This window comes from Schistocerca gregaria, chromosome 2 (assembly GCF_023897955.1).
Source record: "Schistocerca gregaria isolate iqSchGreg1 chromosome 2, iqSchGreg1.2, whole genome shotgun sequence".
In the NCBI taxonomy this organism is placed as follows: Eukaryota; Metazoa; Arthropoda; class Insecta; order Orthoptera; family Acrididae; genus Schistocerca; species Schistocerca gregaria.
In genome coordinates, this window is record NC_064921.1 from 223,416,331 (window position 1) to 223,439,519 (window position 23,189).

Here is a 23,189-nt window from a genome sequence, read left to right on the forward strand (position 1 = left end):
TAAAAAAATATCTAAAACAGGATGTTGGCAGATTATAAGAAAAGGAGTCGCCAACGACTTACTTAGGACCCCACGGGTACAGAATTTGGAGCAATAGCTAGCAATGAGTGTTTGTAGAGAGGGAATGTGAGATAAAGAAAGTGAAATGTTCGGGAACGAAAGTATGCACGTGTAGCTCTTACGCTCATTGGCCTCCATACGCTCTCCAAGACTCACACAAAATGCGATATAATCGACGGAGGAAAGAAGCTCGTTTTTTACATCTGTAGTAAATTTAATACGTAGAACTAGGCAGCTGTTAACATTAGACGATTACTATAGTGATAGTAACAGCAGCTATGGGGTATATTATACGTAAAATACAACTGTGAACTTTTTAATTCTCATAATGTTCTTCCATCAGCGCTAAGAATGACCTTGTAAGGAGAGTACTCGACCTACATCTTCAGAACCAGAGCCAGCCTCCGGCAGAAACGGATAGAATTATAAATAGTCTCAGGAAGAATATAACTTGGCGGGCTGCGTAAAACCTTATGCATATTACCAGTCTACAGACCCTTGCGACTGTGATGGAGACCTAAAGCATATCTCTTACTTTTCCTCTTAGATTTAATATTCGATTCAAAATGATTAACTTTGCTATTGTCTCCAGGAAAAAGTGGAAAAACGACCACATTACACCAAAAAGTCCACAGCTCACATTATTTCTTCAGTATTTGTAATTACTGTGGAAAACCAATCAATTTGCGTTACGCGAGTGGATCTGAAGTGGTTGTATCATGATTTGATGTATGGGCCTATATTCTGTAATAGTAGATCATTTTATCCCATTTATATCTCGTATTATAGGGATTACGCACCGGAACGGGACGTCACTCATTGAGATTATGTTGTCAAGTGGCTGTTCCAGCAAAGCAGCTTTCTTATCGCTGCGTTAGATTTATCTACGAGTTATCAGGTACATGTCACAGTTACTGGCAAATTTTCAGCAGCTCTGCTGCAGAATTTGTGAGTTTGCGTAACGTCAAGTAGGTAACTCTCGAAACTGAAAAGAAGTATGCAGTCAGTAGCAAATGTTGAGGGAGGGATCTCCAGTCACGTGCCTCTGAAACTTTTTGTTTTGTCTCAGTCGACCAGCTGTCATGTGTAAGCAAGTTTCTGTTTACACAAAGTGTATGTGAAGCGGTGGAGAGCTGGTTGTGGCGTGATAAGGTACTTAGACCATAAAATGTAGTATACGCCAACAACAATTTACTATCAGAAGAAACTCCTTGCAGTGAGAAAATATTCATTTAAATGTAATCTTTGAAATGCAAGGGAGTAGGTTGGTAATATAAAAAACAACGAAGATCGTTTCACATTGGTGGCCAAATAAAATAATCAAAATAATTCTGAGAACTAAGCAGTTAAAACCAAATTATAAACTACCACACAGTTTTGCTTGTTAATAGGCAATTATACGTCTAAAAAATCAATTGGTCAAGCACATGACGATAATTAGCGTCTCCGCGAATGGCTTAAAATCCAATGATGAATGTCTACCAAATATCAAGTAGTTTCAGTGACGTTATTAACAGACAAACAAAGGGCAAAAACATCATTGAGCAAGGAAATGACTATATAAAGCAATAGCATAAATGGCTTCCATTAAGGAGACGACACCTCGACCATAAAGATCAGTTTATGGCAACAGTGTCTCATCTTAAGTGAACAGAATCTGACTACAAGGAACTTCAATAGCATTTGAGGCAGATAGAGCGTGACTGGATTAACGGCCAGCGGCCATGTGAACAAATTTTACAAATGGGGAAGGTGCTTCAGTATTTAAATGAAATTTGTTTAAAATCCAAGGAAGCTACTGTGAAGGATTTTATGCTTACATCTGAACAATCATCTATGGGCAGGCAGGTTATCAGGCTTACAAACACAGTGAGCTTTATGGCAGGATGGCCAAATATCAGTTTTAATTCATACTAAATGCCACTTCTAGACGGTGTTGCTTGGATTTATTTAAGAGGGAATTATAACAAACCAGCTCCATTGTATCTAGAAACTTAAATATAAAACGCTTAGTTTAAGAGGTTACATGAAAGCAAACAGAGGCGATAACCGACCAAATATACAAAAATCTTTTTGGCAAAAAGGCAAATAAACAAGATAATTATTATACCGGCGGCGAGTTCGGATAATAGCTAATGATAATAATGCAGACTTACTAGAATCAGCTGGCCAGCTATCTTATACAAATAGATATCTTTTCCACAGATGTACGAGGAATGATTACGCGAATGCCAAAAGAAAATGCCACCAGAGCAATCAAAACGTACAATGAGTTCCCTTTCTGGCTTTGCCACTAGTTTCGTTAAATAAGGCATTAAATAATGGCTAATCTGTACTGTAACTGTTCTAGTAAAAGGCTACAGGAATAAAACAGGAAAAACAGGAAGAAAACAGCTTGAAACATTATTCTAATGAAAGACATACATCATTGCAGATATTAATGCTAGGTAAGCATTGATTACAAGTAGCTGACAGTAGCTTCATTGTAAATACGTTAAATACTATTTTAATAAATTGCAAAAACACCAATGAATTAAAGAAGATTAGTGATCACTGAATAGATAATACACCAGACATACTTGACAGGGAGTGCGCCGGCCGCTGTGACCGAGCGGTTGTAGGCGCTTCAGTCTGGAACCACGCTGCTGCTACGGTCCCAGGTTCGAATATTGCCTCGGGCATGGATGTGTGTGACGTCCTTAGGTTAGTTAGGTTTTAGTAGTTCTAAGTTTAGGGGACTGATGACCTCAGCCATTAAGTCTCATAGTGCTTCGAGCCAACTGAACAATTTATTTATTTATTTATTTTTGCACGAAGTGCATTCGTGCGTACATAAACAACATAGCCTTATACAGTAGTGTGACGGGTAGGCTACAAAAACGTAATTATGATCCGCATTTACGACAAATTGCCAATACGTGATCAGAAAAAGCGGCTGGACATAGCCTCGTGGAAAAATACAAAAGAGCGCCTTTGCTCACAACAAGAAATCGGAAGAACGGCCTCAGATATCAACTAGACCCGAAAAGAACCAGAATGCAGCAAAGTACATACCTACAGCCCGTTACACAAGGCCTCACCACATAGTCCATGTGTGAACCTGCCCACTCGTAATTTATAGGATGCCGAAAGGATGCTGCTGCTTTCGCGTGTAGCTATACGACAGTTCAAGCAAATCTTATTAATAGTTTTTATTACAATGTTTAATTTTGAATTTACAATGGTGTCGCAAGCGATGGGCGACTAGCAAACTAAGTCCTTTGCTATATACAAGGTCCATGCAATCAATTGATATGGATCACTCATGACCGCTATCGTGGTGCTCTCTTCTAGGCCGGGTCTAGTACTGTGCTAATACTGTACAGACGAGGCTGGCAGGAGCGGCGCTTTACGCTAGAGGGTGCTTCTGTCGTGGTGCGGTCCTTGTCAGCGGGCTACTGGCTAACGTCGTCTCACAGCCTTCTTTGCTGGTTCCGTGTCTTTCGTTGCTCCGGAAGTCCGCAATATAGGAGGCGCACAACGGTTCGCCAAACAGGCTCGCTTCCTCCAACGGTAATGTAGCTAACAGTTGAAACCAACTGGTCTGAAGGTGTCAATAACACTACACAGACCACGCCGCCACCATTCAACTTTGTTCAGCCCAACACGTCATCGGTAAACCCGGACCTCCAACTGTCCATGCCACAGACAGCAAGTCACCCCTATTCGCGTCCTCCGCTGCCTATGTACTTACTTGTCTCTTTACACGAGGTAAGGTTCATTATTATGTGCCCAACATTTCGCTATCAGTCATACTAATTTTGGTATTTACGTGGGAGTAAGACACTGCGCGAAATTCGAAAATGTTTTCAATGTAAAATAGGTGTGCTACGAGTTTGGCTTTGGTATACTGTATTGCTTGGTATGAAATTTAACTAACATATTGAATTTCACTCATTTGCGATCGCAAGTTATAAAGCCAGAGAGAAATATTCGCAACATTCCTCATATTTCGTAAACGGTTTGAGATATCGAAATGAGTCATTGGCAAATGATAGCACGCAAAGAGGAGATTATTTTACCACATGTTTATCATGGATAACTTCATTGTCTGTCATGTTATTCCACTTACAACAGATGTTTTCAATGAAAGAATGTTGTTTTTGAGGGTCATAGAAATCTGGTGAAACGAGAAATGCTATGGATTTTAGAACAAACAACTGAAGACATTACACAGTTATTTTGTACTGAAGATGAGCTTTTTCATAAGGAACTGACCTTACTTTTCCTCAGTTCCTCACTCAATAAACTTAATCGACCACTGTTTCAGAATTTTCTCACAGTTGCATCTGCACAACATTTCAGTGAGGTGAGAGTGTGTGAATGCTGCTGAGTTTTGGCAAAAGAAGCAAGAGAAATGTGTAGGTTTTACTCAAAATTCGCCACTCATGATCGCTTCTGAAAGTTATAAATGGCTAACAAAATTAAACTAAACTGAAGTCCACCCGAACAGTGTGAAGGACCAGCGGTACCGAGGGCCGCCGTGTCATTCCAGACCCCATGCGTCACTGGACGTTGATATGGAGGGGCATGTGGTCAGCATACCGCTCTCTCGGCCATTTGTCAGTTTAAGGGGCCGGGACCGCTACTTCTACATCCACATCTACATACATACTCCGCAATCCACCATACGGTGCGTGGCGGAGGGTACCTCATACCACAACTAGCATATTCTCTCCCTATTCCACTCCCAAACAGAACGAGGGAAAAATGACTGCCTATAGGCCTCTGTACGAGCCCTAATCTCTCTTATCTTATCTTGGTGGTCTTTCCGCGAAATGTAAGATGGCGGCAGTAAAACTGTACTGCAGTCAGCTTCAAATGCTGGTTCTCTAAATTTCCTAAGCCCGCCTCTGAATTGCTTCTATGTCCTCCCTCAATCCGACCTGCTAGGGATCCCAAACTCTCAAGAATAGGTCGTATTAGTGTTTTATAAGCGGTTTCCTTTGCAGATGAACCACATCTTCCCAAAATTCTACCAATGAACCGAAGACGACTATCCGCCTTCCCCACAACTGTCATTACATGCTTGTCCCACTTCATATCGCTCTGCATTGTTATGCCCAAATATTTAATCGACGTGACTGTGTCAAGCGCTACACTACTAATGTAGTATTGAAACATTACGGGATTCTTTTTCCTATTCATCTGCATTAATTTACATTTATCTATATTTAGAGTTAGCTGCCATTCTTTACACCAATCCTGTCCAAGACATCTTGTATCCTCCTACAGTCACTCAACGACGACACCTTCCCGTACACCACAGCATCATCAGGAAACAGCCGCACATTGCTATCCACCCTATCCAAAACATCATTTATATAGATAGAAAACAACAGCGGACTTACCACACTTCCCTGGGACACTCCAGATGATACCCTCACCTCCGATGAACACTCACCATCGAGGACAACATACTGGGTTCTATTACTTAAGAAGTCTTCGAGCCACTCACATACTTGGGAACCAGTCCCATATGCTCGTACCTTAGTTAGGATTCTGCAGTGGGGCACCGAGTCAAACGCTTTCCGGAAGTCAAGGAGTATGGCATCGGTCTGATGCCCTTCATCGATGGTTCGCAAGATATCACGTGAAAAAAGGGCGAGTTGCGTTTCGCAGGAGCGATGCTTTCTAAAGCCGTGCTGATGCATGGACAAAAACTTCACTGTCTCAAGGAAATTCGATATATTAGAACTGAGAATATGTTCGGGAATCCTGCAACAAACCGATGTTAAGGATATTGCTCTGTAATTTTGACGATCCGTCCTTCTACCCTTCTTATATACAAGCGTCACCTGCGCTTTTTTCCAGTCGTTCGGGACTTTACGTTGTGCAAGAGATTCGCGATACATGCAAGCTAAGTAAGAAGCCAATGCAGTAGAGTACTCTCTGTAAAACCGAATTGAAGTCCCATGAGGACCTGGCGATTTATTTCTTTTCAACCCATTCAGCTGCTTCACAACCCCAGGGATGTTTATCACTATGTCCTCCATACGGAAATCTGTACAAGACTCAAACGGCGGTATGTTTGTCAATCAAGTAGCTCCTCAGTTTGCTTCACAAGGGCTAAGTTCGCCCCGCTTGCCAACAGCGCTCGGGAGATCGGATGGTCACTCACCTAAGTGCTAGAATAAAGTTTAAATATTGATTGATGTATTTGTTATTTGGTTTTCCATCACAGTTGCGTGTGATTTTAAAAGGTGCAGATGTGGTGGAGAATTAAATAAAAAAAAAAACTGACTTACTGGTCCTTTATGCCAACGCAGTATAGAAATTACTCAAATAAATTTATATTTTCTGTTGCAGAAATTTTATCAACATAAACCAGAAACAAAGCAACAATGGATCTATGTGGGAACCATACTGTATGGAAACCATATTGTACCGCCATGAATGGAATAGCTTGCCATAATTTTAGTTCCCTATATGACATCTATCCAGGTATACTATTATCTGGCACAAAACCCACAGCTTTAGGCGGTGTGGAAGAAAGATATGATCACCATTGTGGTGATAACAATGTCGAGTGTTAGGCAGCTTATGAGTACAAACCCAGTGACGTTCACTCATCCTATTCACCACATCTGACCTCATGTGAAATTTTCTTGTTCTGTAAGGTACCCCGAACCAAGATCCATGGAGCAAGAGCGTTATATCCAATGGATACTGTTGTGAAGACGGCTAATTTTGTAAACGTTGTGTCAAGCACAAAAATCTAGTTACTCTGTGCACCTTGCACGTACATCTGTTCATAAAGATTAATTCACAATGCTCTAACACAGGATTGTGAGACGAATTCACATTAAATAGACCAGCTGGCTTGTAATGGCACTGAGTGTCCAACAGTGAGCACAGTATCGTACATTAGGGAAGATTTGTCTAGTAACATGGTGTGCTCATCATCCATTTCTGTAGTACCCATAGAGTTACGTAACGAATGTATACATACCAATCTTTATACAAATCCTAGAGAGATAGATCACATGAAGTTCCTCACTTAGTGTACCTGACAACAGGGGCAACGGCTAGAGCAACATCAAAAAATTAAAACAATTGTCTTTTCTGAACGGTCTAATTTTTTTTCGGGTCGTCGGTGGGTGGGTGGAGGGGGGGGGGGGTAGACTTTTCCGAGATTCCTATTCCCCAGTATGCTTATAACTAAATGACATCCTGGATAGAGTATATAAGACATAAGTTGTTGTGTTTTTGCAGGCAAATAAGACACCTTTCTAAGTTCTTAAATTAAAGTCGCTCAACTTAGGCAGAATTCGTAGACCTTAATCTTGTCTAGCTACACAGTGTAATAAATAGCTAACACATTACGTTGAATTGTTTTTCATGATGAGCTGAAAGTACGCAGTCGACACCAAATTAAAAAGGAGCAATGAGACAACCGATAAAAGCTTCAAAATCTATGTGACAAGACTCAGAACGGAATCGCTACGATGATAGAAGTGTCAAAATTTGCATATATAACGTGATTCTTGAGTTTCTCCCGGCGTATTTGATAATCAAAATATCCACGGGTGTACTGCCGCTCTATAGTGTCCAACGGGCACAATATTTCGGCGATCAAACATGTCGCCATCATCAGGTGAACTGACGGACTGAGCTCCTGTGAACGTGCCGGCACGGAGATCCGTACGCTATGGCTGCTCAGGGGGAACTGGGTTTGGTCGCGGCGGCGGCCGATTTAAATACCCTCCGCCCGCGGCACGCTCCCTCCGCCGTCCGCGCCCCGCGCCACGGTCTCGCGGTGGAACAGATTGCGACGGCGTCTGAGATGACGTCGGTGTGATGGCTCTGTCCGCCGTGGTCGTCACAACTATGCGTTTGCTCGATTTACTCTTGATTAACCCAATCGCTGGTTCCCAAGCCTTGCTAAGATTATAGCCACAGTCACGGTTTATGAGGTCGTCATTGGTGCGAATTTCGATGGCCTCTCTAACAACGCTGTCCCAGTATCTCGACGTCTGTACCAGAATCCTCGTGCGGTCATACTCCATAGCGTGATTTTCCGACAAACAATGTTCAGCGACCGCCGACGTGCTCGGATACATTAGTCGAGTGTGCCTCTGGTGTTCACGGCATCGATCCTCGACAGTACGCATCGTCTGACCAATATACGACTTGCCACATTGACACGGAATCTGGTACACGCCAGCCTTCCTCAAACCGAGGTCATCTTTGGCGCTCCCCACCAGTGCACGAGTTTTATTCGGAGGACAAAACACAGTTCTGACACGGTGTTTCTTCAGAATGCGGGCGATTTTCCCCGAGAGTGCGCCTGTGTATGGAATAAATGCACTGCCTACCTCCTCCCTCGTGACTTCATCCATATCAACAGGTTGTGCTGCAGTGGTTGGGCGGAGAGCACGTTGGATCTGCCACTCTGAGTACCCATTTTTTCGAAACACAGTTCTCAGATGTTCCAATTCCTGGGGTAGACTCTCTCTGTCAGAGATAGCGCGCGCCCTATGCACTAGAGTTTTAAGTACCCCATTCCTCTGTGAAGGGTGGTGGCAGCTGTCTGCGTGCAAATACAGATCAGTGTGTGTTGTCTTTCGATACACCCCATGACCTAGGGTGCCGTCAGCCCTTCTCCTGACCAAGACGTCAAGGAAAGGTAATTTACCCTCCTTTTCAGTCTCCATAGTGAATTTGATGTTGGGGTGTATGGAGTTTAGATGTGTAAGGAAGTCAAGGAGTTCATCCATACCATGTGGCCAGATGACGAACGTATCGTCCACGTAACGGAAAAAGCAAGTAGGTTTCCATTCGGATGACGACAGGGCTTCCTCCTCGAAGTTCTCCATGTACAAATTCGCCACCACCGGTGAGAGTGGGCTACCCATGGCGACTCCCTCCGTTTGTTCGTAGTATTCTCCATTAAAAAGAAAATACGTGGAAGTCAAGACATGCCTAAAAAGTTCAGTGGTATTCTCGTCAAACCTCTGACCAATCAACTCTAGCGACTCTCGCAGGGGTACCCTCGTAAACAAAGAAACGACGTCAAAACTCACCATGATATCTGACTCATCCAACCTGAAGCTATCAAGGCGTTTAACAAAATCCACGGAATTACGGATGTGATGAGGGCATTTACCCACATAAGGACTTAATATTCCCGTCAGGTATTTGGCCAACAAATATGTAGGTGCCCTGATGTTGCTGACAATGGGGCGTAATGGTACCCCCTCTTTGTGAACCTTCGGGAGTCCATATAGTCTAGGCGGTACCGGACCTTGGGGTAACAATTTCTTAGCGTCACCCTCCGGTAAATCTGCGTCCTTGAGAAGAACCCTCGTCTTGTTCTCCACCTTCTTTGTAGGGTCAACGCTGATCTTCCGGTAGGAATCGTCATTTAGCAGGCTCTGCATCTTATCAGTGTAGTCCTTACGGGAGACAACAACTGTAGCATTGCCTTTGTCAGCCGGTAAGACAACAATTTCAGAGCGTTCCCTCAGATCACGAATGGCCGCCCTCTCTTTACTGCTGATATTTGATTTCATCGGCTTGGATTTCGTCAACGCACGACAAGTTTCACGACGTATTTCCTCGGCTGATTCTGGCGGAAGTCGAGCTGCAACCTGTTCAACAGCACTAACAATTTCTGCGACCGGAGTGAACTTGGGGGTGGGAGCGAAGTTGAGCCCTTTCTGCAAAACCGAGATCGCATCATCACTCAACACCATGCCGCTCAAATTGATGACAGTCTTGCACGGAACCTGCAGAGATGGTTTGTCAAGGAGACGTGAGCACTTAGCTGTTGGACGTCCCGTAGCCTTCTTATGAGCGGTATCAGCTGACACCCAGGTGACACCATCAATCCAATCCCAAAAAAAAGAAGTGAACTTAGTAGCCAGTTGCAAATGTAACTTGAGTAATTCCTGTGAGATAAACTCAAGGCTCCGGCGGGTGAATTGCACTCTCTCACGTACCAATGCGAGGCTGGCTCGTTTCTTGATTCTCTATAATCTTAGCAAGGCTTGGGAACCAGCGATTGGGTTAATCAAGAGTAAATCGAGCAAACGCATAGTTGTGACGACCACGGCGGACAGAGCCATCACACCGACGTCATCTCAGACGCCGTCGCAATCTGTTCCACCGCGAGACCGTGGCGCGGGGCGCGGACGGCGGAGGGAGCGTGCCGCGGGCGGAGGGTATTTAAATCGGCCGCCGCCGCGACCGAACCCAGTTCCCCCTGAGAAGCCATAGCGTACGGATCTCCGTGCCGGCACGTTCACAGGAGCTCAGTCCGTCAGTTCACCTGATGATGGCGACATGTTTGATCGCCGAAATATTGTGCCCGTTGGACACTATAGACCGGCAGTACACCCGTGGATATTTTGATTATCAAATACGCCGGGAGAAACTCAAGAATCACATCATACACCTTTACGGGGAGGAGATGTATCGCAGCATGAAGAAATTTGAAAAGTTGCGCCACCGTAGATGTCGTTTGCTAAGTACTCTTGCCTTTCTAAAGAGATGTCGTTCCGAGAATGTTGTTCCAAATTTTGCTAAGGTTATGCATCACATCGATTCTGCAGCAGCTAAGAGAATCAAGAAACGAGCCAGCCTCGCATTGGTACGTGAGAGAGTGCAATTCACCCGCCGGAGCCTTGAGTTTATCTCACAGGAATTACTCAAGTTACATTTGCAACTGGCTACTAAGTTCACTTCTTTTTCTTGGGATTGGATTGATGGTGTCACCTGGGTGTCAGCTGATACCGCTCATAAGAAGGCTACGGGACGTCCAACAGCTAAGTGCTCACGTCTCCTTGACAAATCATCTCTGCAGGTTCCGTGCAAGACTGTCATCAATTTGAGCGGCATGGTGTTGAGTGATGATGCGATCTCGGTTTTGCAGAAAGGGCTCAACTTCGCTCCCACCCCCAAGTTCACTCCGGTCGCAGAAATTGTTAGTGCTGTTGAACAGGTTGCAGCTCGACTTCCGCCAGAATCAGCCGAGGAAATACGTCGTGAAACTTGTCGTGCGTTGACGAAATCCAAGCCGATGAAATCAAATATCAGCAGTAAAGAGAGGGCGGCCATTCGTGATCTGAGGGAACGCTCTGAAATTGTTGTCTTACCGGCTGACAAAGGCAATGCTACAGTTGTTGTCTCCCGTAAGGACTACACTGATAAGATGCAGAGCCTGCTAAATGACGATTCCTACCGGAAGATCAGCGTTGACCCTACAAAGAAGGTGGAGAACAAGACGAGGGTTCTTCTCAAGGACGCAGATTTACCGGAGGGTGACGCTAAGAAATTGTTACCCCAAGGTCCGGTACCGCCTAGACTATATGGACTCCCGAAGGTTCACAAAGAGGGGGTACCATTACGCCCCATTGTCAGCAACATCAGGGCACCTACATATTTGTTGGCCAAATACCTGACGGGAATATTAAGTCCTTATGTGGGTAAATGCCCTCATCACATCCGTAATTCCGTGGATTTTGTTAAACGCCTTGATAGCTTCAGGTTGGATGAGTCAGATATCATGGTGAGTTTTGACGTCGTTTCTTTGTTTACGAGGGTACCCCTGCGAGAGTCGCTAGAGTTGATTGGTCAGAGGTTTGACGAGAATACCACTGAACTTTTTAGGCATGTCTTGACTTCCACGTATTTTCTTTTTAATGGAGAATACTACGAACAAACGGAGGGAGTCGCCATGGGTAGCCCACTCTCACCGGTGGTGGCGAATTTGTACATGGAGAACTTCGAGGAGGAAGCCCTGTCGTCATCCGAATGGAAACCTACTTGCTTTTTCCGTTACGTGGACGATACGTTCGTCATCTGGCCGCATGGTATGGATAAACTCCTTGACTTCCTTACACATCTAAACTCCATACACCCCAACATCAAATTCACTATGGAGACTGAAAAGGAGGGTAAATTACCTTTCCTTGACGTCTTGGTCAGGAGAAGGGCTGACGGCACCCTAGGTCATGGGGTGTATCGAAAGACAACACACACTGATCTGTATTTGCACGCAGACAGCTGCCACCACCCTTCACAGAGGAATGGGGTACTTAAAACTCTAGTACATAGGGCGCGCACTATCTCTGACACAGAGAGTCTACCCCAGGAATTGGAACATCTGAGAACTGTGTTTCGAAAAAATGGGTACTCAGAGTGGCAGATCCAACGTGCTCTCCGCCCAACCACTGCAGCACAACCTGTTGATATGGATGAAGTCACGAGGGAGGAGGTAGGCAGCGCATTTATTCCATACACAGGCGCACTCTCGGGGAAAATCGCCCGCATTCTGAAGAAACACCGTGTCAGAACTGTGTTTTGTCCTCCGAATAAAACTCGTGCACTGGTGGGGAGCGCCAAAGATGACCTCGGTTTGAGGAAGGCTGGCGTGAACCAGATTCCGTGTCAATGTGGCAAGTCGTATATTGGTCAGACGATGCGTACTGTCGAGGATCGATGCCGTGAACACCAGAGGCACATTCGACTAATGTATCCGAGCACGTCGGCGGTCGCTGAACATTGTTTGTCGGAAAATCACGGTATGGAGTATGACCGCACGAGGATTCTGGTACATACATCGAGATACTGGGACAGCGTTGTTAGAGAGGCCATCGAAATTCGCACCAATGACGACCTCATAAACCGTAACTGTGGCTAAAATCTTAGCAAGGCTTGGGAACCAGCGATTGGGTTAATCAAGAGTAAATCGAGCAAACGCATAGTTGTGACGACCACGGCGGACAGAGCCATCACACAGACGTCATCTCAGACGCCGTCGCAATCTGTTCCACCGCGAGACCGTGGCGCGGGGCGCGGACGGCGGAGGGAGCGTGCCGCGGGCGGAGGGTATTTAAATCGGCCGCCGCCGCGACCAAACCCAGTTCCCCCTGAGCAGCCATAGCGTACGGATCTCCGTGCCGGCACGTTCACAGGAGCTCAGTCCGTCAGTTCACCTGATGATGGCGACATGTTTGATCGCCGAAATATTGTGCCCGTTGGACACTATAGACCGGCAGTACACCCGTGGATATTTTGATTGCATATATAACGTTTCTTGCCTCAATACACTTTTGTAGGCCATCACAGATTACACCTAACTTTCGATATTTTTTATTGTCTGAGAATAATTTTGTTGCAGATATTACGCTGTATTTCTTATACAGGGGATTCAATAACATGTCAGACAACAGCCTGGAATGATCAAAGGACTTAAAAAAGCAAAACTTCATGTACAACATGGTAATTTTTTAATTTCTTAGCTACAGACAATTTTTTTTGCTACTCATGTTGTTTGTTTTGGGAAGTATTAATTCAAGGCCTTCTTATATTTGTTTTAGTTGTAATGTTATTAGTCAATAAACAAATTCTTTAATGTACTGCTCACAATCAGTAGTGAAGTTCACTCTACTGTTATTCTACTACAGTGTGTACGGAACGTTCTCCCCCGCCACTGCCTATTCTACGATTCTGGTCAAAATGTATTACAATCAGCGCAGGGCGGCATGAAACTGAATCCGTCTGAAGCCAGAGGTTTGTATGCTGAAAAATATCTTAACAGACATTTACGAATAATAAGGCCTTTCAAAGAATAGATGAACATATTTTGAATACAGGCTCTTTCGACTTAAGTTCCTTTCATTGTGGAAGATAAAATATTGTTGGAACACTTGATTTAGAAGGACGGGTGCTTCATCGTACTGAGGACAATGACAGCAGTATCAGAGAAATAGCAGAAACTGAGAATGTGATACTGTGGAAAGCGTTACGAGATCAGTTCTTTTATCCATATCATTGTGAGAGTGTTCAAGGTCTTTTGGAAACTGATTTTCAATCCAACAAAATCATTTTGTAGTTGGTGGCTGGAGATGTACCCTTAGGACCAACACTTCCTATTTACCATATTGTTCACTGATGAAGCTAAGTTTATCAAGAATGAAGTGCAAGATTTTGACGACGCTCTTGTATAGTCGAATGACAATCATTCTGCAGTTTTGGAAACAAGACTTCAGTAACAGTTTAGTGTTAATGTATGGCCTGGAATAATATAAGACAGGTTAACTGGACCTTTCATTTTCAATGGAACATTGACTGGAGCATCTGACAGAGAATTTTTAACGGAACATTTAATTGTATTGCTGGCAGACGTTCCACTACACTTACCTCAGAATCTGTGGTGCTTGCACGATGAGGCACTACCTCATTCTGCTCTCCAAAGAAGAGCAATTAGATATCTGGGCAGAAGTATCTTGACCTGCTCCATCTTCTGATTTGTCCACTGGATTTTTATTTTTGGAGCACTTAAAGGACACAAAGTTTTCACGATCTGCTTAAAAGGTCTATATTCTTCACCGGCACGTTCTAGAAGGGTTTCAGCACGTACAGTAGACACTTTGAATACGGAAAGGCAAAGGTCCCGAGTTCGAGTCTCGGTCCGGCGCACAGTTTTAATATGCCAGGAAGTTTCATATCAGCACACATTCCGCTGCAGAGTGAAAATCTCATTCTGGATTTATTCTTTTAATCATGTAATGTAGAGAATTTATTGGAGCCTTTAACTGGCATATTTCAGTGTCTTCAAGGATTAAGCAACAGCCAGCCCACCAATTTAATATTTCCTAGGAACGTATTGTAAAATTAAATATAGCCATATCTTTTGTTCCCTTTATTTATTCCATGTATTTATGTCCGTGGACACGAAAAGTGAATGTTGTTTGCGTCGTAATACAATTTTCAATGTAACTATAAGTAACCTCTGTGTATTTTTGAAATTTTAGCCCTGTAGGAAACATATTATATATGTAAAAAAAAAATACTTCGGGTGCGGAAGTGGCAGTCGATCAGCTGAAAGTTCGCGGTGGCATTCGAGAGTGTTTGAAGTAAGAGTTGAAACGTGGAAGATCAATTAGTTTATGGGAAGAAAAATGTTTTTATCTGCGGTGGAAGGAGGATAAGATTGGAAAATCTCGATGATAGTGTATTGAAATGCAGAACACTGTAATTTACAAGCAGAGACGAGACGAGCGCAACTCAAAACCTTCTGGAAAACGGTTGCTTCAGTACTGGTGCAGTAATTTACCAATATTTTTTTTACGAAGATCGAAGCAGAAAAGGTAGGCGCAAGTGGGAAAGACCTAAGAAGACTTAAAAGCCAGAACATTTATTTGAAGATCATCGCAGGAGACGCTGGGAAGAAGACGAAAGCAAAGATTCATAGAAAAACCTAGAACAAGAAGCAGTGGCGTTAGTAAAAGCAAATACACCGTGCCTTCTAAAGACAGCGAACCGAGAATAACACTTCCAGTATCAAAAGACAGGTAATGCCTTATCTATTGAAGCTACGATCATGTCCACCCTTGTCCCTGTGGATATTCATTACCCTATTACGTCCTTTTTTGCAACCAGATCTTCCTCATTGCAGTCTGCTTAAATTTTACTTTCTCAGAACTCGATGTACAGAAAATGTCGTTTTTGTATACCAATAAATAATTTTTGTACTTGCACTAGCACTACTACTATTACAGTCATCGCCATTATTACCGTTACTATTATTATTGTCATCTTATGCGCAGCAATAGTTATCGTAATCGTAGTAGTACCGCTAATATTAACTTTTTTACTTCTTAGTTAGTACTATTTATTCACTTTATCTCTTCATACATTGAAAATGGTTTTCAATTCTGTGACTGCTGTTTTTATTACTATTTTTCATATTAAAATTCTTATTACTTCTATAGTGTCTGTAGCATAAAAAATACTATATCTGTGAAACCCTGGACCGATCCAAGAGAGAAGATGAAGTCTCTAATCCGATCAGGTTAAAATATCCCGCCCCACATCCTACCCGGAAACAGTAATTTTTACAGTGCATATCCTATCACAGAGTATGTGTCGGAGCAGCCGCTGGAAATTGAGTTGAAATTTTGGTAATTAATTTTCTAATCAACCAGCTTTCCACCGCTATTCTTCTGTCGTCCAGTAGCCATCGCAACTGCAACAAGGAACACCCTTCAGTGCAGCGCATCTCCAGGTTAGCCATATCCGCGTTTCAGCAATTACCATTCAGCCGGAATCGTCGTTGTTAAGTAGTGTGAGAAACATAATTTAGACAAACTGTCAAATTGAAGTAAACGAAGGAAGGGTATCATAGTTGGTTTTTCCTTAATAAAATGACTGACAGTATTCCATAGCACATAAAATACATTAGCATCGCTAGAATTCTGTTTCTCAGTTCGAACTCTCAGTAATGCACTATAATAACGTTTATGTAAACTTTAAGGGCTGTATACGATGTGACTATTGTTGTATACTGCGTAAACACAACGAAATATACAGCATCAGTGTTTGTTACGAAAACGAGATAAAATGTACGATTTCGTATGAAAGATTACTATGGAATGGCAGCAGCGTTGATTTCAGATGTCATGCAGATGCACGGTCTTGTAATATTAGTAATTTTCGTCTCACAAACATTAATATACGCTCAACAGTAAATGCCTGAGGGCCTAAAGTATTTGAACAACTGTAAAGTAAAAGAAATAAACCATCGCATAGCAGCGACAGAATCTATTTTTCTTTATCTTTGCCGTTCTTGCGCGGTGCCTGTAAATCTCTATGTAAATGTATCGATTAATGATATAAAAAAGAATTCTGTTGTTTCAAGACAAATGAGGCATTGGGCGCCTCACTATTTGCCGTTTGTATTCCATGAAAGGCGGACGCCGACTTGCTGCGTTTCGCATCGATATTTTATATTTTATATGAAAATATTTAGTAAACATGCTAATTGTTATTTTTCCAATCAGAAAACATGTAGTTTCTTGTAACTGATTACGAACACACAGCATTAAGAGGACATTTTGACTGTTATGTATAAAGTATTTAACCACAATAGTCATCTATTATAATTTTATATGAAAAAGTAAGTAGCATTAAAACAATGTGTGTTAAAGATAAGTGTGCTTATTTTAGTAAATTAACCTTGATGATTTCCATCTCCTCATTTACTTGAATGATAATTATTTTGTGTTAGTTCATCACCAGAAATTAAGATCCTGCTGATGGGCCAAACGCAGCATGAGGCTGAAGGAACATTATCGTTTTCCTATTACTTCTGAATCAACTCTTTTCTTTTAATTGTGTAGTGTTGCATTTCTTTCAAAGTCTATAAATCTTCTGGTTCCGTAGTGTTGTTCAGGGTACATGACTACATCGCGGCTATAAAAATGCACAGATATGATAATGTTTCTTCCAGACGATCTCAAATAAATCAATCTGCTGCTCTTATTCAGGTATTTAATGCTCAACGTATGTTATTATAATAGTGTAATCAATAGGGATTGATTCTGTTGCCAAGTGGCCCACCAAAATATTCACTTTTTCGACATTTTTCAATAAAATAAAATAACCATTCTTTTTCTTTTCTCCCCCCAAGTGCAACGCTACAGCCTTAGTGTGAAAGGTAGCTAAAGATTACTGTCACGTCACAGGAACCTTGATTTCAGGGTTCATACAGACGGGCTGTAGTCATTCACCACACCAAGTACCTTTCTAATACCACAATAACTTGACTCTGCACATACATACGCGATCGGTATTTACGATAGTCAACAATTTTCTATTACGTACAATCTGAATATCAAGCAACACTGAACAGCTAATACACGTCCATAGGGCATTTCCGTTTACTTGTCCTTTGCACAATAATTGCGTCAAATGTAATTGAGATACATGTCCACATACCCATTTACAACAGCAAACAGTTAACATCTCAGTAATCAGCATTCCAGCAGACCTTCCGGTATACGTATCTTTTTATCTAGGAATGTATATATTTAAAGCTTTTGCTTTACAGGAGAGATTGCTAGTTTGTGAATGTGTTGCCTCGCTCATCTCAGTTTAGTAAAATAGGAATGCTAGCCACAAGGTGATTTCAAGGATTTATTTAGTCAGATTTGAAACATTCTGTGTTAAAGCCAAGTCTATCAAAGGAACCTGCTACCTCATGCCAAATTTGGTCTTGAAGGTGTTGTTGCAACCATTCTGTGTACTAAGGAGTTAAGTACTTGTGACAGCGTCACGCTAGCAGGCCACTACGGACAATGTGAGGCGAAAGCATTTGATTCCTTCATTCTAACTAGTTACCGCAAGAGACATTGGACTTTACGTCAGTGAATTAATACTTAATTAAGATGATGTACAACTCTTTTAACTGATAAAGTAGCCATAGTAGTAATGATACCTAAGGTTGGTCGGAAGAATAACAGAGAAGTAAATCAGAACCGACTTAAGTCTTTGTGTGTAAAGTGTAACTTTTGTAGGGAAAGATCTACTAATGGTCATTAGAGCTCGGACGCCTGGAGAGGAGAAAACATATCGAGTACCTAAGGGCTGCAGTAATTAATATCTAGATGCAGAACCTTGTTGATGGTCCATGGCAAATAGTTCAGTTCATTGGTGAAGTGCCTACCGCAACTCAACGATGCAGACAGTCGTACAATAGGTGCAGTCACGCTTTTTTGTAATTGTCATCTTCTGCGCACTAAAGCTACGTGGAGTACCACTTTGCTACATAAATGTTTTACAGATAATTTTATATTTAATGTATACATCTAAAATTAATGCATTTATAGTGACCTTCTGTAAGAAATTGTCGCACTGCTTAAACGTAAAACTACCTTACTTAAGCCAGCAAGAAGCAGTGCTTACCGCGCATGTATATAGCCCCCACTGCTTTCCCATTTTCCTTATAGCTTACGCTTCCGTTGTGTTAAGAAGACGTTTTTTCATTTTAGTGAAGTTGTTTTACCTTGTATTTGGTTTTCTTTCTCCATGAATTTGTAACAGTGATCTTTTGTAAACAGAACTCTACCTTCCGCACGCTAAATTTATGTACAATATTACTCTGTCAGCAAATGTACTAGTAATTTTATACATAGTGTAGACCAGTAAATCTGTTATACTTTTAGTAGCCTCGTAGAGAAAATTTCATGCTTATTTTAATGTAAAATGGTGTTATTTAACACAACCAAGGAGCACATCTTACGCACTTGAATTTAGCTCTATCTGCAGCCCAATTTCCCCTGGTCGCTTGAAGCTGCATATTCGTAACAGTCGGCCTTAGCCTCTGGCTTGATGTACAAGTAACTTATGCATATATTTTATCCTGTCTCTCCTGTTACAGTTTTACTTTGACAAGATACTCTGCCTGTGGGTATTACAAGAGAGCACTCCTTCCGAAGTGCGCTAACTGCAAACTGTCTGCTATCTAAAGCCGTGGCAGTTTAATACATGACAAAAGCCACCCGGCTTCAGCTAAGCTAAAGTACCATCATGTGATGTAACAAGAGTGTACACTTACCGCTCAAAGTGGTTGTATGCATTTTTAGGGCTCACTCCTTCTGAAGAAGATATTTTTAGAAATATCTAACATAAGTAAAGGGCTCATAAACCATTGTTTTGCAACTCGTTGGCTGATTTTTTCAACCTCTTCATATTTACACAGTTCCTGTTTCGCAGCCATGTTTAAGACTTTGAGATATTAACTATTCTGCAATGTCAATGTGTCTGAATCTGCGCTAAATTGAAACTAAGTTTGCAGTCAGTCTCCTTTACAAGTTTCAAGGTTCTGTTTTTAATGCACTGGTAGAAAAAAATCGTTGTACGACATCAACAAATTTTGACAGGCGTGTGTTTCTACATCTGAAAAATGGGGTCTAATCAAATTTCGCGCCTGGCAGTTAAGAGTGGCGCTAATAACACCGCTGTGAGAATGCAAATCAGGCTTGCTTTACATACACACTGTAACGACGTCAGCGTTAGCTACCTTTGGAGAATGGACTTGCTGAGTTTATGGAAGTCAAGAATGCCTTTAAGGCGACAAATAAACCATTATCAACACCTCACTGTGTGTGAGCGAGGTAATGTAAAAGGACTTCCTTCTGCGATACTATAGAAAGACTTGGCAGGAATGTAGCCATTGTACATGACTGGTGGCAGTGGTGGTCAAGAGAATCTACAGTCGCAAGAAGACTGGGCTCCAGAATGTCAAGTGGCGTTGCCGAAATGGAAGACCACCATTTTTGGCGTATGGCTCAGGCGCATCGTACTGCATCTGCACCAGCAGTATTAGCAGTAGCTGTCACCACAGTTAAAAATAGGTTACTTACAGCTCCTAGCTAGACGCCCTATAGCGTGCATTCGACTTACTCCAAACCACCGCCATTTGCGGCTTCAATGGTGTCAAGCGAGCCTCGTTGGAGGACAGGGTAGAGGTCAGTTGTGTGAAAGTTGGATGTGCAGCGCCAGTGATGGCCCTGTGTTGGTTAGAAGGAGGCTTGTTGAAGGCCTGCAACAACCCTATCTGCTTGCTACAACTGGATTTCTGGTCTGGGATGCGATTTCTTACGCAGCAGAGCACTCTTGTGCTTACCCCACGTAAAGGGACTGCCAATTTCTACGCCAATCTGGTGATTCGACTCTCAGTGCTGTCATTCTTGAACAGCATTCCAGGGGGTGTTTCCTAACATTTTGAAGCTGGCCTCCACACTGATACAGCAACATAACATGTTCTACAGAGTGTCGAGATGCTGCCTTGGCCTGCTCGATCACCAAATCTGTCTCCAATCAAGCACATGTGGAACATCATCGGAAGACAACTCTAGCGTCATCCACAAACAGCATTGACCGTCCCTGTCAACAGGCATGGAACTCCATCGCACAAACTGACATCTGGCACCTGTACGACACAGTGCATGCACGTTTGCACGCTTGCATTCAACAGTCTAACGTTGCAGCGGCTATTAATGTACCAGCATTTCACATTTGCATTGGCTTATCTCGAGCTAAAATTAACCTGTGGTCTTGCAATGTTAATCACTTAAATATGTTACCTAGACAAATGCATTTCCAAATTTTCATAAGCCTACATTAATTATTTTTTGTTGTGGCGACTTCCTTCCGTCAGTGTAGTTTGTTGAGAAATGGTGCGTTTATAATTGGAAATTAGCACTGCCATTGTCGTTGTTATGGAATCGGCGGGTACATGTCTTACCTTGGAAAGAAGGAACGACAGCTGTAATACAATAGCATCAACAACCACGCCGTTAATACAATGACATTGTAACTTCGATACTCCTGGCTTCTATTTCTAACCACGAACACTACGATTCTGAACCTGAGCCACTACTGGCTTGAACAATCTGCTGACAAACGAGCCGTCAACATAATTTGCACAGTCACCTATTCAGATGCATAGTGCTCTTACGCGTACAATACATGCACTATCTTGTATACAGAATAACATCTGTATGACTGAAGACTGTCAAAGATCGGAAGCAGTTTTACTAGTGGCACATGCGTGTCTTTTGATTTATACATTTCTATAGTGGAACTTGGATATTGTTTCGTAACTTTACGTAGGACCGTAATACAGAGATACCTGTAGTGCAGTTTAACGTTCTTTATGTCACTGTAGTTTATTTCCTGTGTTCTGATATTTTAAATGATAATATGTTACCTACCAGTGGCAGGAGAACTTACAGTGCACTGCTTCTGTCCTAGTCCCTAAATATCGTGTGTAGAGGGATATTCCTTAGATCAGCTAGACGTAAAGAGTTGACGAAATAAATCTCGGGTGAACAGCTTGGTGTGAGTATGCATAGGACACAATATTTCGGCAATCGACCACGTTGTCATCATCAGGTGCGCTGATGTACTTACCAGCGGTGGGCCGGCGTCATGTACATATGACAATCCCCCTCCCGCTCCTCCCTCAGGCGCTTCCTTCCTCATAAAATACGCCTGGAGAAATTGAAGAATCACCCGTAAAGAGTTGTTTCAAGCCTAATTAAGTTTTAGTGTATTGGAAGCTAACGGTTTTCATTCTAGAAGATCAAGCGATATTTTACAAGGAAACATCGATATGTTTCCGCTCTTAATGATTCTGTAAGCAAAGTATTTCACCATAGTTATGCTTTGTGTTGTCGAAGAACGCTTTGTAGGCACTAGGGATTACCGAACAATAGTGAATGTGTAACAGAAGTAGTGATGTGACATAGTTCGATCATAGGAACACATGAAACACCATGCCTTTTACTATCTACTGTACTTTGTTTCGAGTATATATCTTTCTATTACCCACATGTTCAACATTGTTAAAACATTGTGACAAAGGCTAACAAGAATGGAGCAGGAAACAAAGACCAGTATCGAATATCAAGCGGAGACCAGCACTTCAGCCCTTCGTTGTAGTAAATATATGGAATTATTACAATGAAGAGAGAGAACTCGGTCAGGCGTGAATGTATTTATCTTTAATAGCACAAATAACTTGTCACACCCGTTTGAACATTCCCTTAGATGACAGAAACATGGAAAGAATGAGGGTCACAATTTGGATCTAATGACGCATGTTAATAAAATAATGACTTTATTTGATTAGAAATCTTGACACTTTTACTATTTTCACACATATACAATACGAGTACATATTAAATGCATTTACTTCTGCATCATTTTCTTCAGGGCTTCATCATATTCTTTGACGATCTTCCCGTATACTGGGTGAGAACTTTCCACACGTGGAAGCCATTGCTTAACGTTAGGTTGCTTAGTAGCATCAACTCCACTCTTTGGGTTTAACTGAAAAATAGGTACCGACATCGTACATTAAATAATTGGTGAATATAATCTTATGTGTTGTATAAATTAGTTGCTTTTGGTTTCTACGTTTTTACACGTTGTATCTAATGGTGTCAGTCCGCCTTCCCAAATGATTTAGTTCAACAAATTTCAGTACAAAGGCAAAGGTCCCGAGTTTGAGTCTCGGTCCGGCACACACTTTTAATCTACCAGGAAGTTTCATATCAGCGCACACTTTGCTGTTGACTGGAAATCTCATTCTGGAAACACCCCCCAGACTGTGGCTAAGCCATGTCTTCGCAATATCCTTTCTTTCAGGAGTGCTAGTTCTGTAAGATTCACTGGAGAGTTTCTGTAAATTTTGGAAGGTAGGAGACGAGGTACTGGCAGAAGTAAAGCTTCGAGGACGGGGCGTGAGTCGTGCTTGGGTAACTCAGTTGGTAGAGCACTTGCCCGCGAAAGGC

General features: G+C 42.3%; 2 protein-coding genes across 3 annotated transcripts in view; both read right to left on the reverse strand.

Moving 5' to 3' along the window:
* The window catches only part of LOC126336726 (glutathione S-transferase D5-like), a 216,006-nt gene that overhangs the window by 161,085 nt on the left and 31,732 nt on the right, over window positions 1–23,189 (reverse strand). The gene's annotated exons all lie outside the window — the stretch shown is intronic.
* The window catches only part of LOC126336727 (glutathione S-transferase 1-like), a 136,634-nt gene that overhangs the window by 47,160 nt on the left and 66,285 nt on the right, over window positions 1–23,189 (reverse strand). The window contains exon 8 of one of the 2 annotated variants that reach the window (XM_050000712.1): window positions 22,509–22,725. The exons of the other annotated variant lie outside the window; for it this stretch is intronic. Within the exon in view, the coding sequence (XP_049856669.1) occupies window positions 22,585–22,725 (141 nt within the window). The 3' untranslated portion in view covers window positions 22,509–22,584. Of the gene's footprint in view, window positions 1–22,508; window positions 22,726–23,189 lie in introns of those variants that run through there. 2 annotated transcript variants of the gene reach the window in all.